Source organism: Felis catus, chromosome D2 (genome assembly GCF_018350175.1).
Source record: "Felis catus isolate Fca126 chromosome D2, F.catus_Fca126_mat1.0, whole genome shotgun sequence".
NCBI lineage: Eukaryota > Metazoa > Chordata > Mammalia > Carnivora > Felidae > Felis > Felis catus.
In genome coordinates this window covers 8,974,807-9,000,947 of record NC_058378.1, presented here as the reverse complement: position 1 = coordinate 9,000,947, position 26,141 = coordinate 8,974,807, and the positions used below count along the sequence as shown (strand labels likewise).

General features: G+C 38.9%; 1 protein-coding gene across 1 annotated transcript; it reads right to left on the bottom strand.

Annotated features, from left to right (window-relative positions):
- Nucleotides 1-2,906: 2,906 nt before the first annotated feature.
- Nucleotides 2,907-25,034, bottom strand: LOC101083968 (zinc finger protein 260-like). Its single transcript, XM_045040954.1, has 5 exons — nucleotides 24,895-25,034; nucleotides 23,738-23,796; nucleotides 11,229-11,355; nucleotides 10,851-10,946; nucleotides 2,907-6,855 (listed from the first exon to the last, which is right to left on the bottom strand). The coding sequence occupies exons 2-5, from the start codon at nucleotides 23,750-23,752 to the stop codon at nucleotides 4,715-4,717; spliced, it is 2,379 nt and encodes a 792-aa protein (XP_044896889.1). The 5' UTR covers nucleotides 23,753-23,796; nucleotides 24,895-25,034; the 3' UTR covers nucleotides 2,907-4,714.
- Nucleotides 25,035-26,141: the final 1,107 nt, after the last annotated feature.

Sequence of the window (26,141 nt, the reverse complement as noted above, 5' to 3'; positions counted from 1 at the left end):
CCTACCCATAGCTCCTACATTCCACATGACGTTGATAGAGTGATGTCTCCTCCCTGATCCACATTCTCATCGTCACTAATATAGCCATTCATTCACACTCCCCTGGCTTACTAAAAGTTAAATTTGATAACTTATAGCACAGGGCCTGATACTTAGTAAATGTTTGACAACATACATTTAGTAATTATATAGAGGGCACAGAGGGGGGAAGTTTACTTAAGATAACCCAGTCACTCCTTCCTCCCCACAGGACATCCACAATGCCTCTTCCTCCCCATACGATGGCTAGTGTCAGCCCAAGAATAAAATGCCTGAGCCGAGAGACCATCAACTCAGGAGTAAACATGGTTACCAGTTATAGCTGCCAATGCCCTCCAATTTCCTTTATTGTTTCAAAAAATGTGACCCAAAGATCCACGTATGAGTTATAAGCACACAGTAATCAGCTCACAGTCCTGTCTCTTCTGCTCTGAATACACAGACTTCCTCTAGGGAAGATTCTTAGAATCAGTTCAATTTTTAACTAAGTCTGTGTTTTAACTTGTAGCTTAACATTATTAACTAAGTTAAAGAGTAGGTGATTTACTTATCAAGTACAAGCTACATTAGTCTTTGGAAATAATTTTAAACTCAGAACACATTTGCAAGAGTAGCGCAAATAACCTTTTATTCTCTGAATTATTGAGAGTAGGTTGTCAGCATGTCCCAACACCTCACATACTTTAGTAACAAGAATACATAATCACATTTCAATCCTCAAAATCAGGAAACACTAATACCTACCACCTCATCCTCAGACCTCATTGAAGTTTCACCCATTTTCTAAATAATTTCCTTTACAGAAAAATGATTTAATCCATGATCCTGCATTGTAATTTGCTATTTCTTCAGTCTCCTTCAACCTGGGACACTTTCTTAGTTTTCTTGACTTGCATGATCAGGACATGTTTGAAGATCACAAGTCATTTATTTAAAAAAATTTTTTTTTAACTGTTTGAGAAAGAGCATGAGCAGGTGAGGGGCAGAGAGAGGGAGACAGAACCTGAAGCAGGCTCCAGGCTGTCTGCACAGAGCCCAACATGGGGCTGAAACTCACGAACCGCGAGCTCCTGACCTGAGCTGAGGTTGGACATTTAACCGACTGAGCAACCCAGTCGTGCCACAAGTCATTTATTTTATTATTTTTTAATTTTTTTTTAACGTTTATTTATTGAGACAGGGAGACACAGAGCATGAGCAGGGGAGGGGCCGAGAGATGAAGAGACACAGAATCCGAAGCAGGCTCCAGGCTCTGAACTGTCAGCACAGAGCCCGAGGCAGGGCTCAAACTCACAAACCACATGATCATGACCTGAGCCGAAGTCGGATGCTTAACCGACTGAGCCACCCAGGCGCCCCACAAGTCATTTATTTTAAAGAGTGTGCCTCAACATGGGTTTGATGTTCCTCTCTGCTTTGACTCAGGTTATGCATTTTTGGCTGTATTCTCACTGCATCCTATTAGATGGTACACAAATTAAATACTATCGAATGACACTAATTGTCAGTATTACTTAACTTTAATCGCTTGACTAGGCTGGCTGAGCCAACTTTTTCTACTGTAACCACACTTCTGTTTTGCCAGCTGTCATACTTTGCCAATAGTATATGCTGGCGGGCTGCAAGGGTGGAGGGAAGAGGGACATGCTTCTTCCTGTTTCCTGTGGGCTTCCCCTCTATGTCCTGTGCTGTCAGCACCTTACCAATGCTTCTTCACCCGGTCAGGTGTAATGTCCTCTGAGGACAAGGCACTGAATTCACTTTTACAGTGTTTCCCCATCACAAGTACCAATGTCAGGCAGCCAATATGGGTCCCAGACCTGTGAGGCCATCCCTCTGGGCTCAGATACCCCCAGCAGTGGAACAGGTTCCTTTGGAGTTCTGCACTTCAGCTCTGAGGGACGCCTACCCTGTTCCCTTCATTTTACCAGCCTAGAGCTTGAAGCTGCTGCCTGCAGTTGCTATCCTAGGGATACACTTGACTCTTATTTTTCCCTTTCAGATTCTTCTTCATATCTCAGGGTTCCCCGTATACCCTTTCAGATCCCTAGACAACTGTACACCAAGTTAACAATTCCTTGTATCGTGCTGTTTCTGTTCAAATCGCTGCTGTGGTTTCTCTCTTCTGACAACGCTGATTATGTCTCACTGGAATTTAACCTTGGGAAGATTAGATTAGAACTTCTGTTGTATTCACTGTTGTACAACGCCTTCTACACAGTGACTAATATTTATTGAATCAACAAGTGCTCGGCTGTATTTACAGAAATGTGTTTCTTACTGTGGGTTGAGGATGCAGCTGTAGTCTGCATAAACACAAAGTGTCCAAAGTAGTATTGTTCAGAACAATGAAAAGTTAGAAACAAGATGCCTTTCAACAGAATGAAGTTATTTATCTTAATAGAACGGAGCATAAGATGCTAAAAAGAACAAAAGCTACATATATAAATATGGTCATAACTCAAAACCATTTTGCTGGTTTTAATAAATGGTGTTCAAGGCACAGTGTGGAAGATGACAAAATGTTACCAGAACCACCGAAATTCACGATGAGTTTATACACAGTGGCAAAAAGCAGAGAGTGAACAGCAGTGAAATCTTCAGTGTAGGGAAGGAGGGTGGTGTCCTGTGGTTGGTCCATCTAGATTATGGACCAGCAGTAGACATGACAAGAACGGGGACAAGAACGCAGGGCCTAGAAATGCAATAGCCACATCAAAGGGTGTCTATACAAAAAAATGGGGTTTCAAATCAGTGAAGTAAGGACAAATGAATGAACAGGCGAAAGATCCATTGGCTAGTCATTTGCAAAAAAAAAAAAGTTGGATTTTTAGTTCACACCATATTTAATCAACAACACAAAGAGGTCAATAGATTATTCTGTTTATTCTAAACACATTTGTTTCATATATTTTAAAGACAAACCTGACAAAATACAAAGTTCTAAAAAGAATCTTCTTGTATCAACTCAAGAAGCAGAAATACACTTCATACTATGGAATGACTATTTTATTTCTAATGTTCAAGTTGTAAACATAACTGCCTTTGGCTCTAATAACAGAAAACATCAACCCAAACTGTTCGCTATCTGTGAGGTAGATAATGAAATTGAAGCAGAAAGATTAAATCACTACACAGGTCACTCAAGTAGTAAGTGACAAGCATAGAACAGTTTGCAGAAACCATGCATAATTCTAGGGCAGAAACGTGGCAGCCTACCACAAAAAAATACAAATGCAGAGAGTTCTAGCCTCACATTAATATCTGCACTTTGCACTCAACATAAACATACCCTCTAGAAAACACAGAAATGGGGGAAATGTCTTCAATGGGCCCTGCTTTCAATCCGAACAGTGTACGAAGTACTAATGTTCAAGGCCACCTTTGAAAATTAACTCATATGTGTATCATAAACAAATGTGTGCTGAATCGTTGCAGATTTCCAATAAATCTTGACTTTATTAAATGTTATATGGGTGATTTACTAAAAGGACAGTTTCTTCACAATGTCTATATGGAGTTATATATGCCACCAAAAAGCAGAAAACACATGACATTCACGCATTCTATGTTCCTTTTAAAATTCATATATGTTGAGGTGTAAATATGTGATGGGACAATAGTATTTAGTGTCAGAAATCCTAGTGTACGTTACAAAAGTTACTTAGATAAGGGTGCAATGCTCCTACTGTAACTACTGTGAGTACAAAACAAAAATCAAGGATACAGAAAACAGCTGTTAAGGAGCACTGTTGTGTGCAAGCCTGACCTAGCACAGACACTACTCATATACATTTAATGCCGCTGCTCTGATTCAACTCACTCGTGCCTTTCTCAAAGCGATGTGTTCCTTGATGAGCAAGACCGTTAAATAAACATCCTGTGTCATATTATTTGTAAGTTATTTAATACTGCATCCGAAACATTACTTCTAGAATAAGATCATTTCTAGGTAAGGATGTTTTCCTCATTTCCTAAACTGACAATTTTCTTTTGTTACGTATTCTGATATCTAACTCTTGAAATGTTTTTCAGGTTGTTAGCTTTATTCTACTCTCAATTATCTACTGGACAATCAGACTGTGAAAATTTTCCTACATTCATTTTTGGGGTTTTCCACTGTAAATTTCTGATTTATAAAATGTTTGGCTTGTTGATGAAGGTTTATTAAAATGCAGGATATTGAGAGCGGTTTCTCCCCTAATGAATTCTCTGACCTACAGTGTTTCTCATACCTTCATTAGATTCACAGGATAGATGGGATAAAGCCTGGCTAGCATACGCTATGACAACAGAAAGCTCTAAACATGTAATGGCTGAAAAAAAAATTATTTCTCGTCTACGACAAGACTTACGAAGTGATGTTAGTGAAGGCAAAACTCTGCCCAGGACCCTGGTTTCTCCCAACTTAAGAATCTGTAATCTCTAATGACTAGCTTCCACGTTGTCCTGAAGATATCTCCATTACCCCCTGATAAGGAAAGAAAAACGAAAGTAGGAAAAATTCCAAATGAGGTCTTTTACAGGCTTGGAATTTGTGCCCATATTGTGAGTCACAGGTCATGTGGCCTCATGTGTATGGAAGACAGGCTAGCAAATCTGGACTAGTTGTGTAACCATAAAGAAAGAGAAATGGGTATTGGTAAAAACATAGCACATTTCTGCCATAGGGTTCCTACCCTACGTGAATTCCTTGATGATTTGTAAGGGCTGATTTCCGCCCGAAAGCTTTTCCACATTCACAACATTTATAAGGTTTCTCTCCTGAGTGAGTTCTCAGATGGGTAGTGAGGGTAGATTTATGACGGAAACTCTTCCCACATTCACTACATTCATAGGGCTTTTCCCCTGTGTGAGTCCTCTGATGATTAATAAGAGTCGACTTTGTAAGAAAAGATTTCTCACATTCAATACACTGAAAGGGTTTCTCTCCTGTGTGAGTTCTCCGATGTACATTGAAAGCTGAGAGATGACGGTAAGTTTTGCCACACACATTACAATGAAAGGGTCTATCTCCCGTGTGAGTTCTCTGATGTTGAGTGAGGGCTGACCTCTGGCAGAAAGTTCTCCTACACTCCTGGCATTCATAGGGTTTTTCTCCCGTGTGAGTTCTCTCATGTCGAGTGAGGGATGACTTCTCGTAAAAAGATTTCCCACATTCGTTACATTTATAAGGTTTCTCTCCTGTGTGAATTCTCTGATGTGCATTGACATCGGACTGTCGATAGAAAGTTTTACCACATTCATTACACTGAAAGGGCTTCTCTCCTGTGTGAGTTCTCTGATGTACATTAACTTCTGACTGCCGGTAGAAAGTTTTACCACATTCATTACATTGAAAGCGCTTCTCTCCCGTGTGAGTTCTCTGATGCACGTTAACGTCCGCCTGCCGATAGAAAGTTTTACCACACTGATTACATTGAAAGGGTTTCTCTCCTGTGTGAATTCTCTGATGTGCATTAACGTCTGACTGCCGGTAGAAAGTTTTTCCACATTCGTTACATCGAAAGCGTTTCTCTCCTGTGTGAGTTCTCTGATGAACATTAACGTCTGCCTGCCTATGGAAAGATTTACCACATTTGTTACACTGAAAGGGTTTCTCTCCTGTGTGAGTTCTCTGATGTGCATGCACGTCTGACTGCCAATAGAAAGTTTTACCACACTGATTACACTGAAAGCGTTTCTCTCCTGTGTGAATTCGCTGATGTGCGTTAACATCTGACTGCCGATAGAAAGTTTTACCACACTTGTTACAGTGAAAGGGTTTCTCTCCTGTGTGAGTTCTCTGATGTAGCTTAATGTCTGATTGCCAATGGAAAGTTTTACCACATTCATTACACTGAAAGCGTTTCTCTCCTGTAGGAGTTCTCTGATGTTGAGTGAAGGTGAAAGTTTTCCCACTTTCATTACATTCATGGGGCTTCCCCCTTGTGTATGTTCTCTCATGTCGAATGAGGGATGACTTCTTGTAAAAGGACTTCCCACATTCACTACATTTATAAAGTTTCTCCCCTGTATGTGTCCTCCAATGGTCTGTGAGAACTGATTTGTGACTGGTCTTCCTACGTGAATTAAGTTGATAGCGTTTCTCTCCTGTGTGTGTTCTCTGATGCGCTGTGAGATTTGACTTGTAGTTGAATGTTTGCCCACATTCATTACATTTGAATAGACACTCACCTTTCTGGCTTTTCTGAACTTGAGTGAAGTGTGACATCTTACTGAAATTATTTTCCATTTGATTGCTTTTGGATTGTTTTATTTCTGTGTAGACCGCATGACATTTCAACAGAGATGATATCTCACAGGTTTCCCCATGTTCCTTATATTCACAGAGTTTCTCTCCTGTGTCATTTTGCCTGTGTGGAATTATTATGGTCTTTTCTCCTAAGGGTTTTCCACCATCATTATATTTTAAAGTCTCCTCCGAAGTCTGAGTATTTAGGTGCTGAATAATACCATTCTTATGGCCAAAGGTTTTCTCATTCTGATTATTTTCACAAGAAATCTCTTGAGCATGAGGTTTTTCCTGCTTAATATCAAGTAATTTCTCATATACATTTAAAATGTCATATTTTTTTCTTGAAGAATTTCTATTACTACCAATTGATATTAAAATATTTTTCAAACTCACTCCATGTAAGTCGTATTTACAGGACATTTTTCTTGAAGGAACAAAGTTTGCACTCATATTAGATGATTTTCTTAAAGCATGAACTTTTTCTGAGGCCAGTGTTTTGTTCTTAAATGCAACTTGTGGCAAATATTTGTCTTGGTTTTCCTGGATTCTCTCTGTTAGGTAATGAGCTTTGTTGTCTTCTAGAAATGAAAATATTGAACAGACCATAAGATTTCACAGATCTAAGGGAACTGGATTAAGATACAAATGTCCTATTATATACTTGACTTTTGGTTTTGGTAGTCTCTTAGGATCAAAGTGCCTTTTTTCCCATCTAGTTCAAGAAACTTAAGTGGAAAAAGGGAGAAAAGCTATTAACACAAGGACATGTAATTATTTAGCCCTTTATAAATAAAACATTTAAAACAGAAATGAAGATATAAATGCAATTAGCAGTGTACAGAAGACGGAAGATTCTATATGAGTGACAGATTCAGTAGGAGAAAAGTCACAGAAAATAAGATGGGTCCAACCGAGCTAATAAAAAGTAATTGGAGTGACAAGAAAAACCAGTAGACAAAGGTGTTCAGAGGGAAAACATGAGACATTAAGGAGAGAGACTACAGAGTAGACCTCATACTCTCAAACCTATATTGTTCTAGTAACATCTAAACAAGTTTTCATTCTTCCAGCTGAAGTTTCCTCCTATGCATTAATAGCAAGGTAAATTGCTGAATGAGCCAACTGGCTGATGTTTAAGTAGAGTCACTAAATTGCATTATAACTCCCTTCCCAACTATGATTCACAGGAATACCAACAACCAACAGAAAGTATGAAACAATGACAACATTAAGTAATCTTGTGCCAACGTAGATCGGATGCATCACCCTGTTTTGGCTCTGATACCTTCATATCGCTCTACTGGAGCTACTCAATAGGTGAACCTACCATGATACATTTATGTTCACTTGCTTTTCCTTGAAACAACACTGATTGTGTCAAAATACTAATACTTAATTTTGCTTTACAGTTCACAGCTCACATTTCCACATTTCTATTTATTATCAAAATTTAAGGATCATATTTTTTCAACCAAATCCCAGAAAATGAGTAATGTTTACATTGATTTACCATTTTAAAAAGTATTGTCCACATTTTCTGCCCAGTGCAACAAAGTCTGCCCCGAGCTGAAAAAAGTGCCACTGGCCTGAAGCACGTACTACATGGAAAACTGTTACAAGTCACCATTCAGACAAACAAAATTTACACCAACTAAATGCGCATCAGATTTTTGTTGTTGTTAATGTTTATTCCTTTTTTTTTTTTGATTTTTTTTTTAACGTTTATTTATCTTTGAGACAGAGAGAGACAGAGCATGAACGGGGGAGGGTCAGAGAGAGAGGGAGACACAGAATCCAAAACAGGCTCCAGGCTCTGAGCTGTCAGCATAGAGCCCGACATGGGGCTTGAACTCACGGACCGCGAGATCATGACCTGAGCCGAAGTCAGCCGCTTAACCGACTGAGCCACCCAGGTGCCCGTTTATTCCTTTTTGAGAGAGACGGCGTGAGTGGGGGCGTAGCAGAGAGAGGGGGGACAGAGGATCCGAAGCAGGCTCTGAGCTGACAGCAGCAGGCCCGATGCATGGCTCGAAGTCATGAACTGTGAGATCGTGACCTGAGCCAAAGTTGGAAGCTTAACCAATTGAGCCACCCAGGTGCCCCCTGCATATCAGATTTTCAAGCTGCCATTCTACAACTCCCCAGTCAATATCCTTTGCTCCAGTTTAGTCATTCATGACTACAAGGTCAAAGTGTGTTCCCTCACTCAGAGCCAAGGCTAGGATATAGTCAATTTAGTATCTAGAAAAAAAGACAAAATAGCACTATTTTTCCAAAATTTCAAGAATTCCTTTTCAAATCTTCTTCAAGACTTTCAAAATTTATCCTAAATCTAAAAGTAGTTCCTACATAGATCAACTGTTTTAACACAACAATACCACTGCTTTGTAACATACTGTATCTCACCTAATACGATACACATATATTTAAGTTCTAAACTCAGAATGCATGTTATAATTGATCACATGTCTGTGATCAACAAGTCACAATATAATATTTTACCTTAGTGATTCATCACGTAATGGTCCAGTTACAAACTATGGCTTCTTAGATTTGAGGGAATACAACAAATTTTTCTTAAGTAAACACTGAATTTAAAATGTTTCACGTAATTTAATCCTCATTTTTCCATCCAGAGGATGCCAAACTCCCTTAGAAGGCAAAACAGTACACATTTTAGGCTTTGCAGGCCATACCTGCCTTTCACAACATCGAGTTCTGCTATTTGTACATGAAATCCGCCAAAGATCATATGTAAACAAATGAATATGGTTGTGTTGCAAAAAAAACACTTTTATTTACAATAACATGTGGTAGGTCTGCAGACCACAGTTTATAACCACTGCTCATAACAAGTGCTGTTAACTCTCTGATTTCCTTTGAACCTGAGTAATTTTAAATTAATAGACTTCAACAAGCTGTGCGTATCAGTATTACCTGGAGAATTTTTTCAAACACAAATGTTTCGACACTATGCCTTTTTATACCCGATGAATCAGAACTATAGGTTCATGCAAGTAATCAGAATGAATTCCCTCACAATGTTTTCAGAATATGAAATTTTTCTTCTACTTGATTCCAATCAACACGTGCTTATCAAATGTCTATTTCAGGTTATATACCAAAGTAAGAAAGAGTACCATGATTGCCATTTTCTGTAATATCATTCATCAGGTGTGAAAAAAGATAGATACAATAAGGAAACATCATGATTTTGCTTTTGTTTCTTGTGAAAGACCCACTGCATGCTGGACACTCTGAGAAAGAAGAGATTACATTGGCTCAAACATTCAAGGTCTGTTTCTTGGAAGCAGATACATTTAACCTATACTATTATAGGTTATTATACTATTATAGGTTATTTTTGTATTATAACCTACACTATAATATTATATTATTCAACATAATAACAATAAAAATGTTTTATTTATATACTAAACACTGTTCTGAAGACTTTTCATTCATTAGCTCATTTAGTATTCAGTCAGAGAAAGCACACAATGAAGAAAGGTGTGAATGATTAGAGTATGTTTAAGTGATATTTGATGAGAGGATCAAATGGTGTTTAGCATGAGTGTAAGCAAGATAAAAATAAGATTGCAGCAGCCAAATAAGGCCATAATGGAGTATGGCAAGTGTGGCCATAATGCATAATGCAAAAGGCAAGTTAATTTAAATTTCATTAAATAAATAATAGGGGTAACACAGATTTACTTTGTCTTTTTTACTACTGAAAGAAAAGAAGTTCTAAGGCAAACAAAACCACCACCATCAACAACAAAAAACCTCTCACCAACTACAATTAGGAACTAGAATAAAGCAAAGTGTGAGGGAATGTAGTTCTACCTGATATTGATGTAAAGTAAGAACATGAGAAATATTAGAAGTTTACAAGGAAGAAATACAAATGCAAAAGAAAAAGAATTAGTTTGTCTTCTGAGCTTCATAATTTTGTTACTGATTTCTGGTTTTATCAGACTACAACTAGGGAACGTCCTATTTCTACTTTGTAGGATTTACTGAGGGTTTCGTTTTGGCAATGTTCTTCGGGCACATAATCGGTCTTTTTCCCATTGTTTTTAGGTACAAAGATATAATCTTGTAAAATAACAATGGCTGTGCTTTTGTTACAGTAGTTAATCTAATACAAGCTTGTAATCCCATTAATTTATTGCCTATTTATTTAAATAGTATCAAGTACTACATGTAGCAGTGAAAATATTATTTCCTCCCTCCTCCTCAAGAACCAAATTTTAGATTTTATTACCTTTCTAAGTTTTAGCTTTGTGCTATTAAACACACACAAAAAACCCTTTATCACTTGACTCGTCTGCATAAACGATACCCTTGGACCCGGAGCTTTGAATAATCAGAAAACCAGCATACAGTCATTCTCAGGCATTACCCTTTTCGCTTTCAATTTTATCATATATATATCCTTTCTCTACTTGAAAAGTAGGTGCCACTAAGAGATTCTTAGAAAACATTTGAAATGTCCAACTCCTAAACTGACCACTTAGATTGTAATCTCTCCTGGCTTCCTCACTAACCTTCCTGGTACTCACTAACTCACCTGGGTGGTTCTGGTATAGAAATTCTTCCTTTACTATCCATGGCTCTTCCCCTTCCTCCAATCTGAAGATGACCTCTGGCTTGTTAATGAGAAACCCTGTAAAAGGAAAAATGACACAGAATTTGGGCAAAGCTGCATGGTACAGCAATTCTAAAGGAGGGAGGAGGTATACTTTCAGGAGGTGGACCATGATGAGGCTCATTTAAACCTTTCATGGGATGTGAAAATACAAATATTCTTCCTCGTGCTCAAAAGAGATTAACCACCTCAGACTCCTGAAGCAAAAGTCTCAACAATATTAACCACAAAAGACCAAATGTTTTGGTATCTAAGAAATAAAACGCATGCTATACAAAGTTCGGCGTGCAAATTGCTTACCCAATGAGACAAAGTTGTGGTAGTTCTCCAGCATCACGTCCCTGTACAGGGTCCTCTGAGCAAGGTTCAGGCACTGCCACTCCTCCCAGGAGAAGTCCACAGTCACATCCCCAAATGACAGTGACCCCTGAAACAGCACATTTTTGCTCAGTCTGAAGTGGTCAGAATTGGAGTGGCACAGGAAAGAAACATGGGAACTAATTCTTGTCAGGTTCGTTGTTGAGTATCTGTTACAATATGCCTACTGTGTACATTACTTTGGGTTAGGTTTTGTACAAGAAAGAAAAATGAAACAACATCATGCTTGTTTTACTTTATTAATACCCTATGCCTTGAAATGTTCTGGGTGTCATAAATACTAAAAAAAATAAAACACTGTTCTTTTTCTCTAGAAAGTTAAATATTATACAAACATGACATAGTCCAAAACTGAAAATAAGGTTATTACTAGAATGTATCAGAATATGTAAAAAGTATACTGGAGTCAAAAATTTAACTATTTTGTATCACAGCTTATGCTTAATTAAAGAGTTAGAGATGCAGGGCTTGAAACATGATGGATAAATAAATGTTCTTTATGATTACGAAGCAACACAGTATACATAAAATACTGAAAGTATTAAAAACATGGGTTGACTTCAGCTTCTACGCCAGGATATATAAACCAAATAAGAAAACCACTCATTCCTACGATGAAAATGAGCCAGACTAACTTCAAATTCACAACTTTTTTCACCCCTAACTTACAGGAGAGCCAAGGTCACAAAGCACCCAAGTGTCCCAAATCTAGGAAGAGACAAAATGTATGTTTTTGCCTGAGGTGCACCACAGGTAAGAACTCAACCAGAATAGGGGTCACATTTATTAATGAAGACTGAGTGTGAACTGACACGACAGTGTGAAACCCCTTCAGACCACAGACGTTGAGACTTGCCCCTTCTTACCAGCTTTGTCTCTGCGAACCCCACTGGGCACTTACACTACTCCTGGGGGAAGGGCAGGATTATGCACTGAGTCTCCAAGTACAGCTGGGGTTGGGGGTGGGGCAAGAGAACCAAGAAGGCCACGGCCACAAGGTCAGACCTAACACTGAGGCTGTATTGGAGAAAGAGGACACATTCTGTCAACGACTTCTCACCACCAAGCTAACAAGCGTGGCGTAACAAGTATCAATAGAATACTGCTGATAGAAGGACAGGAGATAAATAAATACATGGAACGAGACTGTCTCTGAGACAGAAAGCAAAGAGAACCCTTAAAACTCAGAAATGAACAGACATAGCTGTAAAGAAACCCGTATCCTAAAACACAAGGTGTCTCTATAGAAACTTGAAGCCTTTGATGCATTGTGAGTAATAGCAGAAACAGTAGCCCTCACATGCTGCCCAATGCCTAACAGTTAAACAAACCCCTGGGCTAAAGGCCTAGCAGGAAAGTCATGCCCAGATTCCAGGAATCTAGTTACCTCAATTTAGAGTCTGACCCAAGATATACGCATTTCAAAACATATTTACAAAGCATACGAAAAGAAACTACCAAGATACTACTAAGATACAAAGTAACCATCAGAACCAGAGTCACATATGACAGAGACGTTGAAACTACCTAAGAAGATTTTACTTATAACTAATATGTTTCAGACTCTAATAGAAAAGATTATATGCAAAATCAAATGGATAATTTCAGCAGAGAGAACTAAACGGAAATCTAGAAATAAAAATATAATCACAGACGAAAAATAAGCTTCAACAGGCTGAACGGCAGTTAACACCGGTAAGGAAAGAATAAACGAATCTGAAAATGGGTCAATAGAAATTACCCAACTAAAACTGAAAGAGAAGAAAAAAATGAAAAACAGAAAACAAAACATTAGAAAGCTGTGAAATATAATAACATGTTCTGACATATGCATAATTGGGACCTGGGGGGTGGGGTCAAGAATGGAACAGAAAAACACTTTAAGAAATAGTGTCTTAAAGTTTATTTATTTTGAAAGAGACAGAAACAGCATGAGTGGGGCAAGAGCAGAGAGAAGGGGAGAGAGAATCCCAAGGAAGCCCTGCACCATCAGCATGGAGCCCAATGGGGCTCGAACTCACGGAACTGTGAGATCATGACCTGAGCAAAATCAAGAGCTGAACACTTAATCGACGGAGACACCCAGGCAACCCCAAGAAATAGTGTCTTAAAATTTCTCCCAATTAATGACAGAAAACAAACTTAAGATCCAAGGAGCTCAACAATACCAAGTAGCATAAATGCCTCCCAAAGCATAACAATGCACAACATATTAAAACCGCTAAAGAGAGAGAGAAGAATGAGAATCCTAAGTGCAGCCAGCGAACAAAGAAACATTACAGACAAGGAATAAAGACAATTTCACCAGGAGCCATAATGTGTTGCCTAATGTGTTAGCCATAATGACATGCCTAATGTGTTAGAAGAAAATCACTTATTATAATCCCAGCATAAAAGCAGTCATTTGAAAAGCACCTGGGGGTACACATGAAAATTTATTGACTAATTTTAGGATGTGTGCAGGAAGGGTGGGGATCTGCAGAAGCTTTTTCCAAAAACGAGGAAGCTAGAAGGCACTATTTTTCTTTGCCCTCCCAGAGCCTGGCCAGACATTTATACAAGCCAGTACAAACACTCTGCATCTACGTTTCTACCACAATGTACCCCACCCAGTGCTCCTCTAAAGACCTACTCCATCAACCCACCCAGGAGGGTGTTTCTCCAAAACCGCTCCCAGGCCACCCACCCGGCAGGCAGCCCCGGTGAGGAAAGTGCCTCTCCAAAGTGACTCAAGCCCTGGGGAGATGGGGAGCTAACCGCACACACCAACGCACCTACAGCTCAAGCAGCTGAGACTCTCAGTTGGCCGTGCAGGGAGCTGTGATCAGTGCACCCAAGCTGTCCCAGCAGCTAAATGCAGACAACCAGGCTGAGTACTGGCTCAACCTGTGAGCAAGCTGGCATGGTGCAGCTAAGCCTCTTGGCTAGACAGAGAAAGATTCCCACCCCAGTGTGCATGCAGCAGGCGAAGCGGGTCATTACAAGTAGCTGAACAGAGTGCAAGATACACCTATCAGCACGCTCAGAGCAATCACAGTTCAGCAATAATAGGACACCCTTGAAGCATCTGGTTCTAGTGACCAGAGGGACTGCACAAAAGGGAAAAGAACCCTATCTACACAATGCCAGTACTTTCAAGATGAGGATGCATAGCTGACCTACCTAGTACATAGAAACAGAGAGGTAGACAAAATGAGGAGACAGAGGAATATGTTCCAAATTAAAGAACAAGACAGGGGCAGCTGGGTGGCTCAGTCAGTTAAGAATCTGACTTCAGCTCAGGTCATGATCTCACGGTTTGTGAGTTCAAGCCCCGTGTCAGGCTCTGTGCTGACAGCTCAGAGCCTGGAGCCTGCTTCAGGTTCTGTGTCTACTTCTCTCTCTGCCCCTCCCCTGCTCGTGCTTTGTGTCTCTCTGCCTCTCAAAAAATGAATAAACATTAAAAATAAAATTTGAGGGGCGCCTGGGTGGCGCAGTTGGTTAAGCGTCCGACTTCAGCCAGGTCACGATCTCGCGGTCCGTGAGTTCGAGCCCCGCGTCAGGCTCTGGGCTGATGGCTCAGAGCCTGGAGCCTGCTTCCAATTCTGTGTCTCCCTCTCTCTCTGCCCCTCCCCCATTCATGCTCTGTCTCTCTCTGTCCCAAAAATAAATAAAAAACGTTGAAAAAAGATTTAAAAAAAAAAATAAAATAAAATTTGAGGGGCGCCTGGGTGGCTCAGTCGGTTGAGTGACCAACTTCGGCTCAGGTCATGATTTCGCGGTCTGTGAGTTCGAGCCCCGCGTCGGGCTCTGTGCTGACAGCTCGGAGCCTGGAGCCTGTTTCAGATTCTGTGTCTCCCTCTCTCTGACCCTCCCCTGTTCATGCTCTGTCTCTCCCTGTCTCAAAAACAAATAAAACGTTAAAAAAAAATTTTTTTTTTTAAATAAAATTTGAAAGAACAAGACAAAACAACAGAAAAAGAGCTAACTGAAATAAACATAAGCCAATGTGCCACATATGGTTCAAGGTAATGGTCATAAAGATACCAAACTTGAGAGAAGAGTGAATGAAGTAACCTAAACTTCAACAATGAAATATAAAATATGAAAAGGAACTACTCAGCTGAATAGAATAACCGAAATTTAAAATACATTAGAATACTTCTTCAACAATACATTAGAGGACACAGAAGAATGGATCAGCAATCCTGAAGACAGCAAACAAGCCAAACAGCAAAAATAAAAAAGTGTAAGAAAAAATTGAGGGTAAGTTAAAAGAGCTCTGTGACATCATCAAGCCAAGTAACATTTATACTATAGAGGTACCCAAAAAAAGAGAGAGACAAGGAAGCAGAAAAATTATTTGAAGAAATAATAGTTGAAAACCTCCATAATCTGGAGAAGGAAAAAGACACCTAGGTCCAGGATGCACAGAGAGCCCCAAACAAGATGAAGTCAAGGAGGCCCACACAGACACATAATTGACACAAATCAGATAAAAGATAGTCTTTTTTTTTTTAATTTTTTTTTTTTACTGTTTATTTTTTATTTTTGAGACAGAGACAGAGCATGAACAGGGGAGGGGCAGAGAGAGAGAGGAGACACAGAATCTGAAATGGGCTCCAGGCTCTGAGCTGTCAGAACAGAGCCCGACGTGGGGCTCGAACCCACAAACTGTGAGATCATGACCTGAGCCGAAGTCGGACGCTTAACCGACTGAGCCACCCAGGCGCCCCTGGATAGTCTTAAAAGCAGCAAGAGAAAAGCAGTTACACATAACAAAAACCCCATAAGGCTATCACTGATTTTTCAGCAGAAACTTTACAGGCCAGAAGAGACTGGTATGATGTAGTCAAAGTGCTGTAAAGAAAAAAACCTACAAAAAAGAATATTCTACCCAGAAACACTATCACTTAGAATTGAAGAGATAGGGGCGCCTGGGTGGCACAGTCGGTTAAGCGTCCGACTTCAGCCAGGTCACGATCTCGCGGTCCGTGAGTTCGAGCCCCACGTCAGGCTCTGGGCTGATGGCTCAGAGCCTGGAGCCTGTTTCCAATTCTGTGTCTCCCTCTCTCTCTGCCCCTCCCCCATTCATGCTCTGTCTCTCTCTGTCCCAAAAATAAATAAACGTTGAAAAAAAAAAAAAGAATTGAAGAGATAAAAAGTTTTCAAAAGAAAACAAAGTTAAAAGAGTTCATTACCACTAAACCAGCTTCAAAAGAAATTTTAAAGGAACTCTTTGAAGTGGAGACAAAAGGTCACAAGTAGAAGTAGGAAAATTAAGACAGAAAAATATTTCACTAGTAAAAGCAAACATATAGTAAAGGTAGTAGATTAGTTACTTATAAAGTCACTATGGAAGTTAAAATGCAAAAATAGTAAAATCAATTATATCTACAAAAATTACTCAAGTGATACACAAAATAAAAAGGTATGTCACATCACATAGGTAAAACACTGAAGAGGAAGTAAAAATTTAGTGCTTTTATAGTATGTTCAAATTTAAGCGACCATCAACATAATATAGAGTACCATACACATAGGATATTGTACCTTAACCCCATGGTAAACACAAACTGAAAACATTTAACAGATGCACAAAGAAATGTAGAGAAAGGAATCCACGCAAAACACTAAAGAAAACCATCAAACCACAAAGAAAGAGAGCAGGAGAAGAAAGGAACAGAAAACAACTACAAAACAACCAGAAAACAATTAACAAAATAGCAGTAAGTACATACCTATCAACAATTACTTTAAATGTAAATGAACTAAATGTTCCAATAAAAAGACATAGGGTGACTTAATGGATAAAAAAACAAGACCCAACTATATGCTGCCTACAAAAGACTAACTTCAGAACTAAAGAAACAAAGATACTGAAGGTGAAGGAATGGAAAAAATACTTTAAGCAAATGAAATAATAATTCTAAAAGCACCAGGGATTATCAAAATCAAACAAAATACACTTTAAAACAAGAACGGTAACAAAAAACAAAAACAGTCATTAACAATAACAAAGGGATGAGGATCAAACCCAACAAAAGGATATAACAATTGAAAAAATATATTCACCCAATGTAAAGAGGATCCAAACACATAAGGGAAATATTACCATATGAAAAGAGAAACTGACACTAATACTATGGTAGGAGACTATAACAACTCGCTTACATCAATGCATAAATTGCTAGAACATAAAACCAATATGGGAACAGCGGCTTTGAATGACACATTAGACCAGATGGACATAACAGCATCTACAGAACATTCTACCCAAAAATTGCAGAATACACATTCTTTTCAAGTGCACATGGAACATTCTCCAGGACAGATCACATGCTGGACCACAAAGCAAGTCTCAACAATTTAAAGATGAGTGAAATCATATCAAGTATCTCTTCCAACCAAAAAAGGATAAAACTAGAAATCAATTACAAGAAAAAAACTAGAAGAAACACAAATATGTAAAATCTAAATGTAAGTCTAAATAACATATTACCAAACAACCAATGGGTCAATGAAGAAATCAAAGACAAAATCAAGAAATATCTGGACAGAAATGAAAACACAACAGTCCTAAATCTTTGAGACACAGCAAAAGCAATACTAAGAGAAATTTATAGTGATAAAGACCTATCTCAAAAATCAAGAAATAACTCAAATAAATGATGTAACATCTAAAGGAACTAGAAAAAGAAAAACAAAACCAAAAGTTAGCACAAAAGAAGGAAATAATAGAGATCAGAGCAGAAATAAATGAAATAAAGACTAAAAAGAAACAAAAAGAAAATATCAGTGAGGCTAAGAGCTGGTCCTCTGAAAAAATAAGCGAAATTGATAAACCTTTAGCCAGACTAATCAAGAAAAAAACGTGAAAAGACTCCAACATATAAAATCAGAAATGAAGCTAAGTTAAAAATGACACATTAGTACAAAAGATTGTATTACTATAAAAATTACACTGGACAACCTAGAAAAAATGGACAATCTAGAAAAAAATGAATAAATTCCTAGAACATAGAACACATAAATAAATAAATAAAAAACATAAATTCCTAGAACACCAGAAAAACCTGGTAAAAAAAATTACTAGAAATGAAACTGAACTGGAAGTCAAAAAACTCCCAACAGAGGCACCTGGGTGGCTCAGTCAGTTAAGCATCCAACTCTTGATTCTGGTCAGGTCACGACTTCACAGTTCATAGAATCAGGCCTCACAACAGGGTCGGCACTGACACCGTGGAATCTGCTTGGGATGCTCTCTTCTCTCTGTCCCTCCCTGGCTCATGCAAGCTCTCTGTCAAAAATAAACTTTAAAAAAAAACAAACTCCCAACAAACACAAGTCCAGGACCAGGACCAGATGGCTTCACAGGTGAATTCTACCAAACATTTAAAGACTTAATACTTATCCTTCTCAAACTACTCCAAAATACAGAAGAGGAAGGAATGCTTCCTAATTTACTCTCTGAAGCCAGCATTAGTCTGATAGAAAAACCAGACAAAGACACACACAAAAAGAAATCCTCAGCAAAATACTAGCAAACTTAATCCAACAATATATTCAAAAAATCATTCACCACAATCAAGTGGGATTTCTTCCAGGGATGGAAGGATGGTTCAATATACACAAATCAATCAATGTCATAGTCAATGGTGAAAATCTGAAAGCTGTTGCCCTGAGATCAGGAACAAGACAAGAATGTCCACTCTCATCAATTTATTCAACATAGTACTGGCATTCTTAACCATAGCAATCAGACAAGTAAAAGAAATAAAAGGCATTTGAATTGGTAAGGTAGAAATAAAACTGTCAGTACTTGCAAATGATATAATACTACATATAGAAAAAGCTAAAAACCCCAGCAAAAAACTATTAGGTCTAATAAATGAATTCAGTAAAGTTGCAGGATACAAAATCAATCACATAAATCTGTTGCGTTAATAAGAAAACAGAAAACGGGGCGCCTGGGTGGCTCAATCGGTTGAGCATCCGACTTCGGCTCAGGTCAAGATCTCACAGCTTGTAAGTTCAAGCCCCACGTCGGGCTCTGTGCTAACAGCTCAGAGCCTGGAGCCTGCTTCAGATTCTGTGTCTCCCTTGCTCTCTCTTTTCCCCTCCTCCTCTCATGCTCTGTCTCTCTCTCAAAAATAAACATTAAAAAAAATTAAAATAAAATGTCCATACTATGCAATGCAATGTACAGATCTGCAATCCCTATCAAAATACCAATACTGTTTTTCACAAAACTAGAACAAAAAAATCCTAAAATTTGTATGGAACCATGAAAGATCTCAAATAGCCAAAGAATGTTGTGAAAGAACAATGCTGGAAGTATCACAATCCTAAATTTCCAGAAATACTACAAAAACAGAGTAATCAAAACAGTATGATACTGTTGCAAAAATACATACGTAGGTCAACGGAACAGAACTGTGAGTCCAGAGATAAACCTATATGTGTATGTGTGTGTCTGTGTGTGTGTATGTGTACACACACACACACACACACACACACACCCACACACACTACCACTTCATCTATGACAATGGAGGCAAGAATATACAATGGGGAAGACATCTGCTTCAATAAATGCTGCTGGGAAAACTGGACAGCGACACGCAAAAGAAAGAAACTGGACCACTACAGACAAAAATAATCTCAAAATAGATTAAAGACCCAAATGTAAAACTTGAAACCATAAAACTCTGAAAAGAAAATACAGAAAGTAATATCTTGGATATCAACTTTAGCAATACTTTTCTGGATCAATCTCCTTATGCAAAAGAAATAAAAGCAAAAATAAACAGAAATACATCAAACTGAAAAGCGTTTGCACAGTGAAGGAAACCCACAACAAGATAAAAAGGCAGCCAAATAAAAGGGAGAAAATATTTGCAAAATGACATGTCTGATAAGGGGTTAATATCCAAAATATATAAAGCATTCTTAAAAACATTAAAAAACCCTAAATAATCCAAGCAAAAAGTGGGCAGAATGGTGGGAAAGTAAAGCGTTGCCGCCACTGTTTTTCATACTATGCAAAGCAATCTACAAGTTCCCCAAATAATTAAACATAGAAATACTATACAACCCAGTAATTCTAGTACTGTGTATCCCCCCAAAGAAAACAAACATACTACTTCAAGAAGATATGTACACTCCCGTATTTATTTACAATTGCCAGGATATGGAAGCAACAATAGTGTCCACTGATAAATGAATGGATAAAGATGTAGTATACATACACAATGGAATATTACTCAGCCACAAAAAAGAATCAGAGCTTGTATATTTGTGATAACATGGTTGAACCTAGAGAGTATTATACTAAGTGAAATCAGACAGGGAAAGACAAATACCACATAATTTCATTTATATTTCACTTAAATGTAGAATCTAAAAAACGAGCAAACAACAGAAAAAAAAAGACTCCTAACAACAACAAAAAAGAGAGAAACAGACCCATAAACATGGAAAACAAACTGGTGGTTGCACGGGGGCTGTAGGTTGCTAAACTGTCTAAAGGAAAAATAGTAGAAATGTACTATGTGTATATAGCATAGGTTAAAGTAAAAAATAAAATATGTTAAAGTAAAGTAAAAAATAACACAAAGGGCAGGAAGGAAGAACTGGGAAATATACTGTTGTCTGGTCATTATACTATATCCTTCATGTGGTTTAATATTTGGTTTAAATTAATAAATCTGATTAAAAATGTGTGTTATGGGGCGCCTGGGTGGCGCAGTCGGTTAAGCGTCCGACTTCAGCCAGGTCACGATCTCGCGGTCCGTGAGTTCGAGCCCCGCGTCAGGCTCTGGGCTGATGGCTCGGAGCCTGGAGCCTGTTTCCGATTCTGTGTCTCCCTCTCTCTCTGCCCCTCCCCCATTCATGCTCTGTCTCACTCTGTCCCAAAAATAAAATAAAAAACGTTGAAAAAAAAATTAAAATAAAATAAAATAAAAATGTGTGTTATAAGTCCTTGGCTATTTAAAAAAAAATTTTTTTAATGTTTATTTATTTTTGAGAGAGAAAGTGAGAGAGAGTGAGGGGTGGGGAGGGGTAGAGAGAGAAGGAGACAGAATCTGAAGCAGACTCCAGGCTCTGAGCTGTCACCACAGAGCCCGATGAGGGGCTCAAACTCAAGGTGAGATCATGACCTGAGCCAAAGTCAGACACTCAACCAAATGAGCCACCCAGGCACCCAAGTCCTCGGTTATTTTAAAACTTAAAAAAAGAGGTATAAATAATAAGTTAATAGCAAGGATAAAATGGAATAATAGAAAACACTCAGCTAAAATCTAAGAAAAGAAAAAGATAAAGAACAAATAGAAAAATAGCTAGCAAAATGGAAGATTTTAACCTACATGTCAATAATCAATTTTTAAATGTGGAAATTCTGATCATACCAGATAAAGAGATTGTCAGATTGGATTTTAAAAAAAGTAGGACAGGGGCGCCTGGGTGGCTCGGTCGGTTAAGCGTCTGACTTCGGCTCAGGTCATGGTCTCACGGTCTGTGAGTTCGAGCCCCGCGTCGGGCTCTGTGCTGACAGCTCAGAGCCTGGAGTCTGTTTCAGATTCTGTGTCTCCCTCTCTCTGTGACCCTCCCCCGTTCATGTTCTGTCTCTCTCTGTCTCAAAAATAAATAAATGTTAAAAAAAAAATTTTTTTTAATAAAAATAAAAAAAATAAAGTAGGACAAATTACATACTGTCTAGAAGAAACTCAACTTTACCTATAAAAATACATACATTAAAGATAAATGGATGGGGCGCCTGGGTGGCTCAGTCGGTTGGGTGTCCGACTTCGGCTCAGGTCATGTTCTCACGGTTCATGGTTTGAGCCCCACATTGGGCTCTGTGTTGACAGCTCAGAGCTGGGAGCCTCCTTCCAATTCTGTGTCTCCCTCTCTCTGGCCCTACCCCACTCACGCTCTGTCTCACTCTTTCTCTCAAAAATAAACATTAAGAAAATGTTTAAAAAAAAAGATAAATGGAGAAATACAACACAAACAATAATCCAAAGAAAGCTGGAGTAGCTATGTTAATATCAGACAAAATAGACTATATGAGATATTATCAAAGATAAGTAGGCACATTACTTTAATGATAAAGGGTCAATTTTCCCAGACAAAACCAAATATATATCACCTATCAAAGGATCTTCAAAATATGAGGTAAACACTGATAAGACTGAAAGGAGAAACAGAGTAATACAGTCGGAGACTTCAATATTTCTCTCAGTAATTAACAGAAGTAAAGAGGTAATTGGAAAGACTACAGAAGACCTAAACAACACCACCACTTAACTAAACCTAAGTGACATTTACCAAACATCCCCCCCCACACACAACTGTAGAATATACAGTTTTATTTTTAAGTGCAAATGGGATAGTCATCAAAATAGACTGTATTCTGGGCCATAAAACAAATCTCGATGAAATTACAAGGAAGGAAATCATACATATTATGTTTGTTGGCCAAACTAGAAATCCGTAACAGAAAAATCTCTGGATATCTCCAATTACTTGGGAATTAAATAACACAATTCTACATAACCCCGGGGTTGAACAGAAGTTTCAAAGGAAATAGAAAATATGTTACGTGGAATCAAGGTGAAAACACAACTTACAAAAACTTGTGAGATGCAATTAAAGTAGTGCTTAGATGGAAGTTTAAAATATTAAATGCTTTATTGGAAAAGAAGAAATGTTGCCAAGCAGTAAGATCACATTCACTGGTGAATTTTCACCAGAACAAATTCAGGCAGGTGGTGGGAAAGAACCAAAATTGCATGCAATGGGTTAAAATGGAAACATGATGTGCAGAAATATTTTCCAGGGAATATAATTTGAACTTCCTGCTGAAAACCAGCACATGAAATTCTAAACAAAAACCAAAACCATTTTCATGAAGAGTTACAGTAAATTATTTCTATTGCCCTTCATCACTTCTCAAGATACTAGAAGGTTTTATCCCAGATTTGAGTGGACCATGAACAGCTCATGATCTGAGTAGTATGATCTCTTGATCACAGCTCAGATCTGAGTAGTATGATCTCTTGATAATCTAAACCAGCTATGCTTTGGCAATATGTCCTCTCTTTCTACCATGTTCTCAGACTTCAGTTTCAGGACAGTCTTTATGTCCCATTAAGAATCATTATGGTTTATTCTTATTTTCATTGCACTTCCTGTAATAATGTTTGCTACTTCCTATAGTAATGGTTGCTACTGCTATCCAAGACAAATGTAGAGCTCAGCATAGAAACTTCAAGCACTTGAAGGTTACTGCCACACTGTGCCCTTAGCTCTGCTACTATTCTGCTACTCCATATTTCCTCCTAAGTTGACATGTACCTATTTCTACATTTACATCTTAATGGTTATACCTTATTCAGAAGATCTAATGTAAACAAAGTAGGAAATAATAATAAAAAACAACTCACCTGGGATTTGTCCATTTTCTGCCGTTCTTACAAAAGCATAGAGTCCTGTGCAGATACAACTGAGAAATAACAAAACAGAGATGAGTCATAAATGACTCCCCTACATCTTGCCTCCCCTACAGCTCCTGGATTTACCTGCCTACAAATACTCTGTACACCAGTGGGTAAAATGCCTTCCTATGGGACACTGTCCTATTGGCTCCTGAAAAGAGACGGCCACATAGAGGTAGTGCCAACAGAGGAAAATATCTAATAACAGGCTCTCAAAAAAATAAATAAAAATTTTTTTTAAAAAAGCTCTGACTTTTTTGCCAATTTTGGAGGCATAAATACTCCTGCCATGGCCAATTTCAAACTACCCACATGATGTCACTGCATACAGTTGGGAAGAAATATAGTATTTTTACCATACTGATAGATAAATAGCCTAGAGAACTGAGATATGAGTAAAAGGAAGGAAATTAATTAGGCAGTGAGAGTTTTGAAACTGATCACAGCCATGAGGCTCTTAAGCAGATAAGACTACTAAATGTAGTACAGTATCCTAGAAAGGAACACAGAACAAAGAACATTACAGAAAAACTGAGAAAATATGAGAAAATACAGACTTTATTGGCTTATTAATTGGGACAAATGTACCACACTTATGTAAGATGTTAAAAATAGGGAAAATTAACATGGGGTATATAGAAATTGCTGCTGGGTGAACTGGGGAGATCCTGGGCCATGGAGCCTTGACCCCAGAGCCTTCCCAAAGATGTCACCAAAGGTTCTTGGTCTCATCACAAGAAAGAACTCAAGGACAGACACAACACAGTGGGAAAGTTTATTAAAGTGAAAGTACGTGCGCGTGCGAGAGAGTGAGAGAGAGTGTGTGTGTGTGTGTGTGTGTGTGTGTATGTGTGTGTGTGTGAGCTGTGGCGGACGAGGCTTCCCTATCTAAATATTCATCCTATTCCTAAACAGAGGAACCCATTTACCCTTGCTCGGGGAGTCAGGTTTTGGAAGTCACTCCCCATGACCCTCTTTGTGCAACAACTCCACCTGATGTAGTTTCTATCTGGGACACACCAAGGAGCAAACTCTTGTTACTTGGGTTACAAATCTGGCAATGCAGATGGGACTGTTGTCCTTCTGAGGTCCTGCCGTCTGCTTACCTGGTTCCCCACCGATGGAGCAGTTGGCAGCGGTTCATTCGGGCTCATGCATCCACACTGGGGACTGGGAGAGGAATTCTTGGAGGGGACTCTCCCTTTGTGCGGTCTGTGCCTCTGGACTGATGCTGTTGACCCCTTGAAGGAACTGTGGCTGCCCTGAGCCCCTTGCTCTGAAATCTCTCCACAGAGGTAGGTAGGTGGTATGGATCCTATGGTGTGACTAGAAGAGTATCTTCTTTGAGTTGTCTCACAAAGCCTGGCAGGCCGGCAGTCAGTTAAGAACAGGGCCTCTCCAGTAAACACTCTGGGGGACTGAACACTCAATTAGAGTCAGGTGCAGACATCCCTGAGTGGCACAGGACAACACCTGGCCACTCAGAGACTGAGTGCCTCAGCCTGGCAAACGAGAAAGTGGCCCAACTGAGACTAGTCTAGAATCAGTCATGGTAAAGGATATCTCCATCTTACCCGTTTGACCTGTTTGATCTGTCTGTTGGGGACACCTGTACTGCTCTGTTTTTCCTCTTAAAAAGGGAAGTGTGCCTTGAGTTATTGAATCTAAACCAGGTTCTCCCTGAGTCACTCTGCCAATAAATCCTTTGGGACCACCTGGACACTGAGGGGATGGAAGAGGCAGCCTGTGCCCCAGCCACTACTCTGTAAGGCACAACTACCCACACCCACTTAGACGCCTTAGCATTAACTTTCTCTCCTTGTGAGCCTGGTTTTAAGTCAACCGAGTCTCATACATATTGTGGGTGAGGTTGCGTGGCATTTGTGTCACCACTAACCATTATAAATTACTTTGTGGAGGGTAAGAGGAAACCCTAAGAAAGAATCCCAGAATATGGGAGGGATGAATTCTATTCTGAAGGAGAGGCCGTTGGGCTATAACCTCCAGAAATGGAAAGCATTTATTCAAATACCCTCCCTTAACCTGAAAACATAGGACTTTCTTCTGAGCTTATTCTGTAAAAGAGAGAAAATGGGAAGAGATTTCATATGGTCAGTGTTTTATGGCATTGTATCAAAATGTGGGGTTGCAAAGGAATTCTAAGATTTGGAAAATGATGGTTGAACCTAAAACCCTAAAAATGCTTCCTATATTCTCTGATGGAGAAGACCTGCTCCAGAAAACCTAAAGTCAGGGAATCTTTGCCCAGATTGCCATCTCCTCCAAGTCGTTAGATCGTAATCAGCCTCTGCCTTATTCCTCTGGTACTCAGGCCTTGGCTCCCCCAGTTTTA